This window comes from Miscanthus floridulus, chromosome 1 (assembly GCF_019320115.1).
Source record: "Miscanthus floridulus cultivar M001 chromosome 1, ASM1932011v1, whole genome shotgun sequence".
Lineage (NCBI taxonomy): Eukaryota > Viridiplantae > Streptophyta > Magnoliopsida > Poales > Poaceae > Miscanthus > Miscanthus floridulus.
The window spans coordinates 123,693,750-123,708,187 of NC_089580.1; the positions used below are offsets into that span (position 1 = coordinate 123,693,750).

A 14,438-nucleotide genomic window follows, 5' to 3' on the forward strand; every position below is an offset into this window, starting at 1 on the left:
CTTGTTTAGATGCCATCCAAATTCCAAGTTTTTTTACTCTCTCTCCATTGAATCAATTTTTAGCCGCTTGCATGGAGTATTAAATGTAGGTAAAAAAATAATTAATTACACAGTTTAGTTGGAAATCACGAGATGAATTTTTTGAGCCTACTTGGTCCACGATTGGACAATATTTGTCAAATAAAACAAAAGTGGTACTATTCATTAAGTTCAAAATTTTTTTTTGCAAAGTGATCAAAGGCCCTACTGGCGGGCCGGTGGAGATGCTCGTCGTAGCGTAGGTGCTATTAGCACTGATTTGTGTTGACTGCACTCCAGTTCAGGTTCATCACTAGTACTAGATATATACTGTAGGTTAAATAAAGATAAAGAAGATTACATGGCCGTGCGTTCCGGACATTTGACTGTTTCACTTCCCGGAAAGCACACCGGTCCTTTCACTAAACACTGGTAGTACCAACAACAGTAATAAATCCTTCTGCATCGGCACCGCAAGGCAACTGCAATGCAACCTTTCGAGGCCTCGCTGTTGCAAGTACAGTGTACTCTACTGCTCGAGAGTTGCGGAGGAATTCATGTGAAAATCTTGGCGGCCAAAGCTCTCTGCTACGGTGCTCTTTCACACAGCCACACGTTCGCTTAGCTAAAAAGACAGGCTAAAAGCACTGTTTACTAATTTATTATGTAAGAAAAATATTATGCTACGTCTATGATAAGTTAGACCGATAAGTTCGAGCGAACGAGGATCGTCGACCACTAGCCAGGCCCGATGACGACCAGCATGTCACCGACCGAGGACGAGGATACTGTAGCAGCGCTAGCTCCAACGGCATCTTGACCCCATCGGCGAAAGTGGAGACGAAGTTACCAGTCAGTTGTTTTTTAGGTAGCCGTTCCGCGTAATCTCGCCGTTCCAGAACAAAACTCGAGACGCCGCAGACACACACGTTAAGAGCCAGTATAATAGTACGCTGTAAGCCGACTAAATGCTGAGATGAAGGAGAGAGGAAGAGAGAGAAAAGAAGCGGGCTATAAGTTTACAGTCGGCTTGGGCACAAGAACTAAGAAAGTTTATGAGAGAGACAAGTGGACCATGTATTAACTGTAAAGAGTTAACTACTATATAAGTGGGCTAAGAAAAGGCTGCAAAGAACCTTATAGCCAGCAAACCGGCCGTATTATTAGCCTTGCTCTTAAGGAGAAGCGTCGTGTAGTTTCGCCGAGTAGTTGTAAAGTGGAGTGCCCCGGCACGCACGAAACGTCGCCGCCTGCGTCCGTCCTGCTCCAGTCCAGACCACCGGCTTGACCGACCCTAAGCTTCTGTTCGGAGGCGAGGCGGCCGCCGTGTCTTTTGCGTCGCTCTCGCTCGCCGAGGGGACCCGTCGACCCGATGCGGCCGCGGAGAAATCTCCAAGTGCAGCGTCCTCGTCCTGGCCTTTTTCAATCCCCTCTCCTTTTTCATCAGTTTCGGTGACGCCGGGCTTTGTTTTCTCCCCGCGCGTTTGCAGTCAACCCGGCCCCGACGTTTCTGAATTCTTCCGGCTCGGCTGCCACGCCCATCCTGCAAGCGCAACGTCTTTGTCCGCCCGTTGGCCCGGGGCCCGGTCTGGTCCTGATTCCTGGTGAATGAATGATGCGTGCCTTGGTAATGTAGCGCTACGCACCTATAGGTAGCAGCCACTGCCTACAGACAACGAAAGCTACGAGAGAAGAATGGACAAAGCCACGAAAGAGTCTGTCTACCTCCGCCTGCCTGCCTGGCCCTGCCGTGCCGTGTTCTCGTCTCGAATTTTTCAATTGGAACCGATACCACAATAGAAAATGTCTCGCATGCTGGATGCCCTATGCTTGCTGCTGTAGATATCTGTTACGCTCACAACCAGACTGCCACCACAGCTCTTGGAGCATCAACAAAGCGAAGGAACCGCGAATAAACGGGTGTGCCTCCTCTGGTTGATGACATCACTGTATATATGTGGTATGATCAAACATCCGGTATTCAGTTGTGTTTAATCTTTTTCAGCATATTCAGTTGTGTTTTTTATTTTCTTGTTTAGACTTGCGTTCTTGAATTGCTGACAGAGACTAATCTTCGTGGCGACATCAATCGGATAGTGCAGGGTTGATAAGCAGATAAAACGTGATCTTGAATCGGAAACCGAATCGTAAGCGCCAAATTTCTACTAAATTAAAAGTTATCATCGTCTGGCAGAAAAGTCAGGTATTTCGTTCCAATCAGCGATCCTGTTGGGCTCCAGTTGATATTTGACGATGGGAACAAGGCTTCCGTAGATAAAGCGCGTATGCGTTCAAATCATTTTCATCGAGGAAGGACGGCTCAACACAACGTGAGGACGACTCCGGCTAGGTGCTCTGTCCCCGAAACTCGATAGGCGGTAGCCGCCTGCGTATGAATCGATCAACTGGAAAACGTCTGAACTGAACACTTCAGCCCTTGTGTAGTTGGAACCCAAATTCTAAAAAGTTGCTATAGTACCTGTCACATCAAATGTTTGTGGCCCGTGCATGGAGCATTAAATATAGACGAAAAGAAAAACTAATTGCACAGTTTGGTGGGAAATTACGAGACGAACGTTTTGAGCATAATTAGTCCATATTTAAACATTATTTACCAAATAAAAACGAACATGCTACAATAGCCCCAAAATCCAAATTTCTCCAACTAAACAAGGGCTCATTCATTCATTCTCCCAAGGCAGAAGAAGACTGCAATAAACGCCCGAATAACGTAAGAAGAAAACCGATGTTGCGAATGCGAAGGCGTTTTTTTTTATGCTAGGCCACGTTTACATTGAAAGTTTTTTCAACCTGATGAACAGTACCACTTTCGTCTTATTTGATAAATATTGTTCAATCGTGGACCAACTAGGCTCAAAAGATTCATCTCGTGATTTCCAACTAAACTGTGTAATTAGTTATTTTTTTACCTACATTTAATACTCCATGCAAGCGGCTAAAAATTGATGTGATGGAGAGAGAGTGAAAAAACTTGGAATTTTGAAGGGAACTAAACAAGGCCCTAATGCGAAGGCGTTGCTGCTGCCAAGCACAAGTTGTTCGGATTTTGTTTTTCAGTTTTTGGCCCCGTTCGCTTGTCTTAAAAATGGTTTGTTCGGCTTCTTTTTTCAGCCGGAACAGTGTTTTTCTCTCACAACAATTCAGCCGAAACAGTGTTTTCAATCAGTTTCAGCCAAGTTTCAGACCAGCGAACGGGGCCATTGAGGGGGGCTGCTACTTAACTAAACATACAAGTTGAGAAACTGCTGGATCAGCAGATTTGGACGTTTTACGACTCTCTTTTCGTTCCAGCCCGTTTCTCCAGAAGATTTAATTCCTTGTCTTGCGGTGCATGCCACGAAATGATCGACCGTTTCACACAAAAAACGCGCAAGATGGTTTGGAAGGCATGGGACAAAACCGTAGACCTGGACACATGCAAAAACCGCTCTGTCATCGACGAGGACGGTGTGAGAACTAAGAATCGGCATTTTTCAGTCTGAAGTGATCAATTATCAAGCCATTTTCATTTTGCAACCAAAACTTGTACTAGAATTTCTACTAAAGATTGTTGAGAGACGACAGCTGGTGCATCGATCGGCATGACACGGACAGGAGGAGACGGTTCTTTAGTAGAAATTATCGCTAGGCTCCGTTCACGTGACTTTAAATTCGACTTGATCCGCTTCTTTTTTTCATCTGGAATAATGTTTCTCTTATAAATTTCTCCAAATTTATTCAGAATTCCTCCGAGCAAACGAGCCTAGAACTTCAGAACTTCAAAACACTTTTGTGAGTTGAGTTACTAATAGTACTACTAGTATGATAAAGTAGACAGCCAGACAGGTTGTTTTCAAATCTTTTTCTTGGGGGGATTCCGTATGGGGCCTTGAATATTTCACCCACCCATACCCATTCATAAAACAACATGATTTGCTTACAAAGCGATATCTCTCCAACAGTACCGTGACATGATGAAATATGTCACCAGCACCAACCGCGCCCACCGTTTTTAGCATGTTCTCCAACATTTTGCGCTGAGCACTACGAGACAATATACCATCAGAATAAAATAAAAAAATAAGTTATCTAACACAATATTAGGGATCAAAGTGTCACATGTCATTGTCAAAAAAAAAAAGAACAAGCCTACAAACAAGCTAATATTGAACTTATTAGTGCATCTTCAAGAGACTCTTCGTATTCTTCCTAAATGCTACGAATAGATATTTTGATGAAAAACTACCCTACAACAGTTCATCTAAATGGTTACCTAAATATAGGCATCTTCTATTCCAGATTTTTTTATAGCAAAAAATAGAAGATGAGAATGACTCTTTAGAGTGCGCATGAGTAGAAGAACTGTTGGAAAATAAAAAGATTTAGAAAACGATTTTTATACAAATGACTTCCAAAATAATGATTTAGAGAGTGCGATTTAGAAAAAGCTCTGGAGATGCTCTAGGCGCTGAATATTGCAGTTTCATCTGTTCAAGGGCAAAAAGTGTCACACAGCTACTAGTTCCCTCTTTACGCCGTTACAAGACGCTAAAAGCAGTCTCATCAGCTGTTAAAGAACAACTTCCTAGCCGAATAAAAAGTTTCAGAAGTTTTCTAGCAAACTTTATTAAGGTTCTTTGAAACAAAGGATTTTTAGAAAAAAGAATATGAAAAACATATGATTAGAATTGCATGAAACTTAAAAAATACAGGAAATCTAGTATGGGAGTTGCTATTGTCATGTGCCTGTATTTTTAGGAATTTCCGGGCAACAATTTTACACCATCAACTAGTAGCTCACAAGAGATAATTCATATTTTTTTCATAATTGCATGTTACCATTCATAACAAAAAAAAACCTGACACCTGTAATATAGGAGAACTGTAGAAATATAGACATAAAGGGAAGTTTTTATGCGTCTAACCTCATGCTAGTTTTCCTCCAAAATTTCTATGATTTTATAATATCCCATAGGAATTCAAAGAAAGAATTTAATTAACCCTTTATATAAAAGGAACATATAGAACATTTTTCTAAGATCTAAAACTCATATGTTTTTCCTTTGTTTTGATAAAATGGCCTAAACGCAGAAAGTTCCAAATTCCTCTCCTCGTTGAAAAAGAAAGAGGAGTTAATCGTGTGTGTCAGTATATGGTAGCAGATCACAAATTGCCAGACAGTTTTCACACTAGCCATCGCTAACGCTAAGCATCTATCTCGATAAATATAAAACGGGTGCTTATATATAAAAGGAAAATGCAAAGGCACCAGCGCATCAGCACCAGCACCAGCACCAGCACCACCCTCTCCTCATCAACCGAGCCAGCGGCCAGCCACGCCTCTCCTGCCTGCCACCCGTGTCCTCCCTGCAAACTGCATGCGCGCAGCAGGTGAGACTTGACAGGAGCTGCCAGCCAACGCCCACGCCACGCTCCCCATGACGCCCTCTTAAGACGAGGACGAGGAGGCGGTGGACCAGTTCGTTCGCGTTGCCCGCGACTCTCTCCGTCCTCCTACTGCCACCCGACTCTCACACGCTTGGCGCGCGCGTGCTTCCACCCGTCCGTCGCTTCGATTGGTTTGGTTGCCCCGGCTCCAGCAATGGCGGTGCAGGCGCATTATCACCACCACCACCACCGCGAGTCCCCTTTCCTCGTCAGGTACCTGCCGTCGCCGCTGTACATCTTCTAATCGTTTCTTCCGCGTTGACCGTCGGTCTGCTGGATCGGATTCGGATGGGTGATTTGAGCGTCTGGGTTGTCAGCAGCGGCGGCGGCGGCACGCCGGAGAGCAGCCGGTTGGCGGCGGCGATGGAGCTTCATCAGGCGCAGAAGGAGGCGATGGCGCCGCAGCAGGCTCCGCCCCTCTTCTTGGACTTCTCGCATGGAGGTAACCAGATCAAACAAATCCCGCCTTGGCTCCGTAGATTTCGTCTTCTTGGGCACCCTTCTGTTCTGCATTCGGACTTATTTGTTGGGTTGTTGTGTGCACAAAGATTGCGGCGGCGGGAGGAAGCGGCAGCGCGAGGCGGAGTCCATGTCGCCGCAGTTCTTTTCGTTGCAGCAACAACCGCAGGCGCAGGCGCCCAAGTTAATCAACCTGGCGCAACTGCACAAGCGGCCGGCGATGGGCCTCCGGCTGGACTTCGACGAGGGCTCGGAGCACGTGTCGTGCACGTCCTCGGCCTCGGCGTCGTGCCTCTTCTCCGAAGAGCTCGCCGCGCAGCGCGATCAGCACAAGAACGAGATGGACCGGCTGATCCAGGAACATGTAAGAACCGCTTGATCGATTGCGCCGCCGATATGCACCGGACCGGCCTCTGTTGCTTATGGGCTCCTTCCTTGTCGCTTGCAGGCGGAGAGGCTCCGGCGCGCGCTGGCCGACACTCGGCGGCGGCACTACCGTTCGCTGGTCGGCGCGGCGGAGGCGGCGGCTGCGCAGCGGATAAGGGAGAAGGAGGCGGAGGTCTCGGAGGCCGCGCGGCGCGGCGCCGACCTGGAGGACCGGGTGGCGCGGCTGAGGGCGGAGGCGGCGGCGTGGCAGGCCAAGGCGCTCGCGGACCAGTCCACGGCCGTGGCGCTCCACGCGCAGCTGCAGCAGGCGGCGACCGCGGCGCAGGCGAGGGGCAAGGCCGCCGAGGAAGAGGACAACGCGGGCGCCGGCGCCGCGGCGGACGACGCCGGGTCCTGCTTCGTCGACCCGGACAGGGTGGTGGAGATCGCCCCACCGCGGCCGCCGGCGCCGGCCAGGTCGTGCCGGACGTGCAGGCAGCGCTCGGCCTCCGTCGTGCTGCTCCCGTGCCGCCACCTGTGCGTCTGTGCCGAGTGCGAGCCCGCCGTCCCCGCCGCCGCCCCCTTCGCTGCCGGCGCCGGCGCCGTCGCTGCTGCCTGCCCCATGTGCCGTGGCGCGGTCACCGGCACGGTGCAAGTGTTCCTCTCGTAGCAAGCATTATTATTAGGGGGGAAAAAGGGGAAAAGGTTAAAAAAAAACTGTTTCTCCTGCCAAAAGGAATGGCTGGTGAAAATGGGGGAATGAACGATGGCAAAATGTGTAGAGTGCATGACTTTTTTCTCTGTTTTTTTTCTCATTTGTTAATTATCATCCTTCTATTAGTATTAGTGAGAGCATGTTTAGTTCCCACCCAAAATCCAAAAAAAATGCTACAGTACCCATCATATCGAATCTTGTCATGCATGCATAGAGCATTAAATGTAGACGAAAAAAACTAATTGTACAGTTTGGTTGGAAATTGCGAGACGAATGTTTTGACCCTAAGGCCATATTTAGTTCCACCAAATTTCTAACTTTTACACTGTGCAAAAAGAAGATTCCCGTCACATTAAACTTTTGGTAAATATATGGAGTACTAAATGTTGACGAAATACATCACTGGCCGCCTAATTAATATTTGTCAAATAAAAACGAACATGCGATCAAACTCCTGCTCTTTTAGATCTAGGACCAGTAGCAGGATTAGCCTGTTCGCTTGCTCGTAAACGATCGTAAATTTTCAGCCGGGTGTTTTTCTCTCACACCAAACCAGTCAGCAGTAAATAATCCACGATACGATACGGCGGCCTCCCGAACAGGCTGTAGGATCCTGCTGTCTTTTGCCTTGGTTCTTGTGGACTTCTGGAAGGCATATGATCGTTGATCGACCATGGACCCAGTACGTAGTACATTTTGGAAGGCAATGATGTGCAAATTTTCACTTTTTTACCGCTTGATTAATGACTTGTCCAGTACGAGTACACATTCGCTAGGCGAGAAGGATGAAGGTTGCTCTGCCCTGCCCGGCTGGCCCTGCGGTTGCTGGTACACCCTCCTACGTGACATACGTACAGTGCAATGCTACAACTGCAGCAGCGCCTTGGGGGCGATGCGTTTAAAGGCGAGGCGCGGATTCGCGTGATGCGTAGTAGTGGCGGGAGACGCGGCTGATCACGTGACGATCGCCAGTCGCCAATCGCCATCGTACGTACGCGGCCGTCGCCGGCCGCGTCGTGCGATCCCGATCGGGCGTACGGGCGCGCGTCGCGGCTGCCCTGTCGGTTGTTCGCCGCGCAGGCGCAGTCAGAGAGAGGTGGTGGGGACTGGGGACTGGGGAGCGGAGTCTTGGAAGGAGGAAAGGAGATGGATGGGGGGGGTGTCGCGCGGCGCGGCGGCGTGCGGTTGCAGGCTTGGGCAACAATTGGGCGGGAGCGCAACCGCAACCGCCCACGGCAGGAGCGGGATGCCCGGATCGCATGCATGATCGCAACCGGTCACGGGATCTCGGGCTTTGGTGGGAAGTTGGGCCGCCGCGGGCCCACCCGCACTGATGGGCTGATTCAAAGTTAGTAGTAGTAGTAGCAGTGGGGTCGGTGTCTGGCGGTGGGTGCCCACTGCCCCCGGGGGGCGACCGTTCGTTCCCGCGCTTTCTGGCCTCTGTGTGCCGCGCAGCAGTCTGGCCGGCCGGCGGATGGGTGTGCGGCACCGTCGCACCGATCCAGGAAGACTGCACGAGTTCTTGACCTTCCAGTCACACAATACTGTAGGGCGGTATGCAATTCCACAGGCCACACGCCCAGCACTCCATCAGGCATGGCAGGCACCACGGCTGGCTTGCACTTGAGAAAAAAAAACGTCCTGCAGCTATGCTAGCGGCGTCCGGTGGGAGGGAGGCATCAAGCCGAAATATCCGAAGAGAGGGGATTTGCGAGCCGCGGGTGTGGCTTCCGCTAGAAATCTCTTGTGTTTTGTTTGCCTCTTGCATTGAGGGCATGTTTAGTTCCCATTTTGGTCAAAACTTTTGTTGTTTTATTTCATCTTTTGGCAAAATAGATCTAAACACCATAAACAAAAACAGCAAAACTTAGGCTGTAAAACTTTTAGTATTTAGGGCCCGAGAGGCCCAAAACTAGAAAAAAAACATCTTGGGAGCGCGTGTTGTGTTTGCACGACTAAAGTTTTGCCATACATCTAAACATCAAATGCCAAAAGTTTTACAGCAAAAAATTAAGGACAAAAGTTTACCATTCCAGGAGCATCTAAACACACCCTTAATCGCCGCGCGGTTGTTGGGACGATGTGCGAGAACGAAAGCTACAGCTAGCTATACCGCACTTTGTTGTTTCTTTCTCTGAGCCTGCGATATATGCCAACGTCAACATCTGTCTGGCCTAGTAATTCCTTGGATCTCCGGACCTTCCTAATAAAAAAAATAAAGAAGCAATTCCTTCTCCTTGGAGCGCAACCTGTCTTCACCGACTCGTGCTTGGGATGAGGCGGGCCTCGTGGGCGGCGGGCGACCCGCGTGCGCACGCTCGCCGTTCCGGGGCTGCCGGGCTGGTCACTGGTGTTTTGTTGTGCCTCCGTCCGAGCGGTGCCGGCGGATCGTTTCTCTGGTTGTGCCTGCGCCTTCCTTTTTGTGCAGGTGTGCTGGTGCTCCGCTGCACGCGCATGCTCATCCCTTCGTTTTTCCCTGTCATCAGGTGCTGCTTGCGTTGCGTGAGAGATAACAAGTAATTATAGTAGTATAGTACCACAGGGGAGAGTGACACAAAATAATGCCAGTAACTCGTAACCCCCAGAGTAATTGCTCAAGATCTCCCACGTGTCTTTGTCTCGAGACATTGTACGTACTATATGGGGAGTGTACGGCACGGCAAAGTCAAGATATGGGCGCCATGCATGGACACGACAAGGGCCTCGAGGAAGTAACCCACCAGGCCAGTTGGAGTTGGGCGATGCATTATCTTTGGTCATGCCAACACGAGGGCAGGAGGCCCGTCCAGACAAGCTAGCAGCCGCCTACCGGTGATCGACGATCGAGACGAACCACCGCAACTCGATCGCTTGCGTACGGCACCGTGCAGGGTTATTAGGTGCTGTGTGCAATGTAGGACACGCAAAGCCACCCAGAGGAAAAAAGGATTCCCGCATCCGGCGATTGTTATCGCATCATCCGCATGCATACGGACGGCGGTGGACGGTTGAGAGGTGTGCGCTCGGGCGTTCGGCTCGACAGACGACAGCCGCGGTCGCCATCTCCGCTGGACAATGCACTCGCACTGCACTGGGAGGCGAGCAAAATGAAGACAAGCGCGAGCGGGACCGAGGGAGTTGGAATCGTGAGTTCGTGAGTGGTGACAAGTACCTGCACTACTACGATTCCGCGATCGACAGCAGGCTGACGGGGTGGGCTCTCAGGCGAGACCCTTTTCCTGTGGATCTCGAGGCAGAAAGATGACATGACGACGCATAGGTGTTGGGTTGGTCGATGAGATCCAAGAGCGGCTCAAGCACGCGACGACGAATCGTTCGCCTCACCTGTTGGTGCCCGTGCCCGGCCGGCTTTGAGGTGTACAGTACACGTCCGTCGTCGATCGCTGCAGCCAGCGCGCGCTCTGAGGTGTCAACGACAAACGGCGTGACACCCCAAGCCCGTCGTGGACCTTGTCATGTACTCCTACTCCATCGCGTTTCATTTGTTTGGGCTCATCAATCAGATACGCATGTACATGTACCGCTACCTATTACTTGCCCAACCAACGCAAGTCGGCAAACCAACAAACTCTCACCTACACTACAGCAATGAGCACGGAAAGGAGAGTTCTGATAAGGGTTCTTTATTTCCTGGATCGAGAGCAGCGCCATTATCGCTAAGGGCCCGTTCATTTTTCTCGGACTCGTGGCATGGAAGATTTCCACACGGAAGGATAGGCTAATTTATATAGCGATTAAATAGCCAAAACGAATCCTAATCTCGTTCCGGAACAACCGAACGAGGCCTAAAGCTTGTAGCAGCTGCTGCTGCTCCTCTGCTCACGTTGCCTCTGGCAGCCCGGCTCGAATAATGAATCCACGTCTACCGGCAGCTAGGTCCTCTGCGCCCGGAGCGGCCTTTCTTGGCAAAACGTACACGCTGATGACACTGCAGGAACGTGTATGAATAACCAGCCATTACATTTACGGCCCGCCCACGACCCAGACCGATGCCGGCGCCTTTATTACCGAACCCGTACCCTGAACTGAACGAAATCCCGAGCTGAATTGACTGGATTTTAATGTGAACTGCGCAACACGAGGATGGTGCTGGTGGAGGTAATTACGCCTACGGGACTTTGTTTGATGCATGATTTCAATTCATAAATACGTGTGCATCTAAATAATGTCTACATCACATCAGGTTCAGGCCCTCCCTGAACCCGGAACAGGCTGCCGGGAACTGATTGTCATCGGCTCCAACTCCATTCCATTTCATCCGTGCTGCTCAATATTGCGACCAAGGTTGGGCCCAAAGTGCCAGCTCAGCTGTGTGGGAGTAGGGTTTTCTGAAGAAATGTTCAGCGATATTGTAGAGTACTCAGATTAATGTGCCAGACTGCTAGCAGCACAGCGAAGACCGAAGAGCCTCAAGACATACACATCCTCCTGCCTGCGATGTGCTCCATCCACTCAAGCATCAATTCCTCTTCCGCCTTTTCTCTTGCTACTACTAGTGGCCCTTTCGATTCGCAACTAATGATATCGCGTTTGTTTGCATAGTCAGAGAGGAAAAAAGAAAAAGAAACGCAGCAGCTAACGCATCGACATTTTGTTGCCCGCCTCCTCGGTGGAGAGCCGGACAGTTGTCAGGCGAGGTAGGCGGAGGCATAATGGAGTTCTTTTGCGACGATAGATGTAGGATACCACAATGCAACCACACGCACAACTAATAACTGCATCATCGTTCGGTTGTTCCTGAGGTCGGTTCGCACTAGGAGGTTAGAAAAATGATGATGCTGGCGGCGCCATGGGCCATGGCATTTGCGCGTCCAACCTACTGCCCCCGCTCCTTCTACCGGCTGCAAACTGACAGTGAAAACACACCAGTGACAAAAGCACTGACGTCAAACATCGGGACCAGTAATCATACTTATGCCAGTGAAGACAAGGAAAGGAACCCGTCTGCCGATAAGTGACTAGCCATTATTAGATAGAGATCCGGAGATGAAACCAGGGCTGGGCGACCCTTTTGTCAACGGAATCGGGAATTGCTGAAAATTACTGATACCAAACTCCAATCCACCGCAAGCTGGAGGCTCGTGGTCGTGGATGGATGGACGCTATCTGTTTGGGAATCAAATGCGTGCACCAAGGAAGGTGATGCTCTTTCTCCGCACAGAGAGAAATGCCAAAAGATTCCAGCTTCAGCTGAACTGCAAGGATGGCTTGGAAGATTGGGGTGGTGGATCATGCATCAGATGTTGCGAGGGTACAGATCCCTCTGCGTGCGCCGTCAATCGTCACCACTGGATACAACGTATCCTTCCAATAGACAAATCGTGAAAGAGGCAATAACGAGCTGTAAACTAACGGCCGGGCAAACCGAGCGTGGAATTTCTAGATCGACAGGTGGCCAGGCCGGCGCAGCGAATTTGACCAGTTTTCTTTCCAGGAGCAGTGGCAGTGCAGCGTGCGGGGTCGTCCTAGTGGTTTAGGCACGGGAATGATGCTTTGCTGCTTGCCCCCGACCACGAGAAGTGCATGAATGATGAATGCAGAGATCGGGTACAAGATGCGCCGCGTGTGTGATTTTGATCGACAAGGGGGGAAATAGTGGACGGATTTGGCTTTCTAGTAGGTCAACTGGTGTGGTTCATTGTGCACTCAGCCCCAAGCTGATGATGCGTGTGTTTTTGTTAGATTATTGTTAGGAGACGACATCTCGAACGGTCGTGCTAGTGCATGTGCATCGTAAAATCCTTTTTTATTATCATATCACTGGCAAAAGTGTCCTTGCGTTACAACGGGTCATTGTTTTTACTCTTAAGGCCTCGTTCACTTTGCAAAAAAAGTGAACCCGATGAATAGTACCACTTTCGTCTTATTTGGCAAATATTGTCCAATCGTGGACCAACTAGGCTCAAAAGATTCATCTCGTGATTTCTAACTAAACTGTGTAATTAGTTATTTTTTTACCTACATTTAATACTCCATGCAAGCTGCTAAAAATTGATGTAATGGAGAGAGAGTAAAAAAACTTAGAATTTGGATGGCATCTAAACAAGGCCTAAGTTGTTATTAACACATTCCCCATCTTTAGAGTTCTGTCATATGCGAGATGTCAAATGCGTCCTCCACTATCTTTTTAACACATGTGTCCTCCACTATCTTTCTCTCTCTCCAACCCGTAACCTTCCTCAAATGTCACAACAAATGCGAGATGATCACGTACGGCGGCGGAGCGGGTGGTGGAGCGAAGAGCGAATACGGCAGGCAGGCACAGCGCAGGGTCCGGCGAGCCGCGTGGCGCGTGCGGCTGGCGTGGCCCAGAAAGTCCTGGCGCACGCTTAGCTGACGAGGCCCGGAGCCTGCGCGGTGGCACGGCGTGGTGAGGGCTTGGAGCCGACAAGGTGCGAGCATTTGAGGAGTGGCGTGCGCCGCCGGTGAAACGCGTGAGCCCAAGCGTAGGGCCGGTGGGGGTATATAGGTTCGGGAAAAAACTGCAACGGAGAACAATGGAAGAAATTATGGACGGTTCGTAAAAATCGATTATACATGATGGAGTCGGATGACGCGGGAACCAGACCGAGTCAAATACGACAGGTAGAACAAAATTACTATCATATAAATTTTGGCTATTTATTAGGTATACAGATTCAAAATCAAAACTACATTAATAATTTAGTGGTGAGAATATTTATTTATTATAGAAAAAGATGAAAGGTGCAACGATCCATAATTTTGTATTTACTAGATAAATGCATGTGTGTTGCACGGGTTCCAAAAAATTTTAAGTGGACCTTAGTGATTGGATATCAACGTGTAAGCTACGAGGACTTTGTATTGGATGCAGACATGTAGATTTTGTGTTTAGAATCGGGTAGGAAGCGAGCGCGTGAGCTTTGAAGACTTTGTATAGGACGTGGACACATAGATTTGGTAGATTTTGTCTTTAGATTCGGGTAGGACACGAACGTGTGAGCTTTGAAGACTTTGTATCGGACACAGACACATAGATTTGGTCTTCGTATCAGAACCGGGTATAACACGAACGCGTGTCGAGTGAAGGATGAATATTGATGTTTACATGATTACTTGAAATCGACTAGATCTATTTTATAGGACAACACGTGTGTTCACCACAGCTATTGAAAGGATCTAACAATGCCTAGAGGGGGGGTGAATAGGCGTATCTAAAAATTTACTGCAAATGCTAAGTTCAAATTTGTCAGCCACTGTCGGAAGTCCCGACGTTTGGGTCGGAACTCCCGACGTTGTCAGAAGTTCCGGCGCAAACGTCAGCAGTTCCGACGCCTACGTGAACTACAAAAGCAGTGCCAAATTTAACTTTGCGGATAAATAAACTTACAACCTCACTTCCTAGTGGTTTGGTGAAGATGTTGGGTCACTCCCTTGACGCCGTAAAGCCTCCAAACCGTAGATCGAGTCC

The 14,438-nt window shown here is 49.3% G+C and overlaps 1 protein-coding gene across 2 annotated transcripts; it reads left to right on the forward strand.

The window, feature by feature from the left end:
• The first annotated feature begins 5,280 nt into the window (after positions 1 to 5,280).
• Positions 5,281 to 7,289, forward strand: LOC136492721 (BOI-related E3 ubiquitin-protein ligase 1-like). Of its 2 annotated transcripts, none has more exons than XM_066488723.1 (4): positions 5,281 to 5,679; positions 5,784 to 5,908; positions 6,015 to 6,289; positions 6,374 to 7,289. In XM_066488723.1, the coding sequence occupies exons 1-4, from the start codon at positions 5,621 to 5,623 to the stop codon at positions 6,959 to 6,961; spliced, it is 1,047 nt and encodes a 348-aa protein (XP_066344820.1). In that variant the 5' UTR covers positions 5,281 to 5,620; the 3' UTR covers positions 6,962 to 7,289. The 2 variants fall into 2 exon arrangements, with proteins under 2 accessions (XP_066344820.1, XP_066344828.1); XM_066488731.1 differs by having other exon boundaries at positions 5,282 to 5,679; positions 5,787 to 5,908.
• Positions 7,290 to 14,438: the final 7,149 nt, after the last annotated feature.

Bases quoted from the DNA above. Each gene is read 5' to 3' on its own strand.
- LOC136492721 (XM_066488723.1), top strand. From the start codon at position 5,621: ATGGCGGTGCAGGCGCATTATCACCACCACCACCACCGCGAGTCCCCT. The intron at 5,680-5,783 runs GTACCTGCCGTC...CTGGGTTGTCAG, and splicing joins GAGTCCCCTTTCCTCGTCAG to CAGCGGCGGCGGCGGCACGC. The intron at 5,909-6,014 runs GTAACCAGATCA...GTGTGCACAAAG, and splicing joins CTTGGACTTCTCGCATGGAG to ATTGCGGCGGCGGGAGGAAG.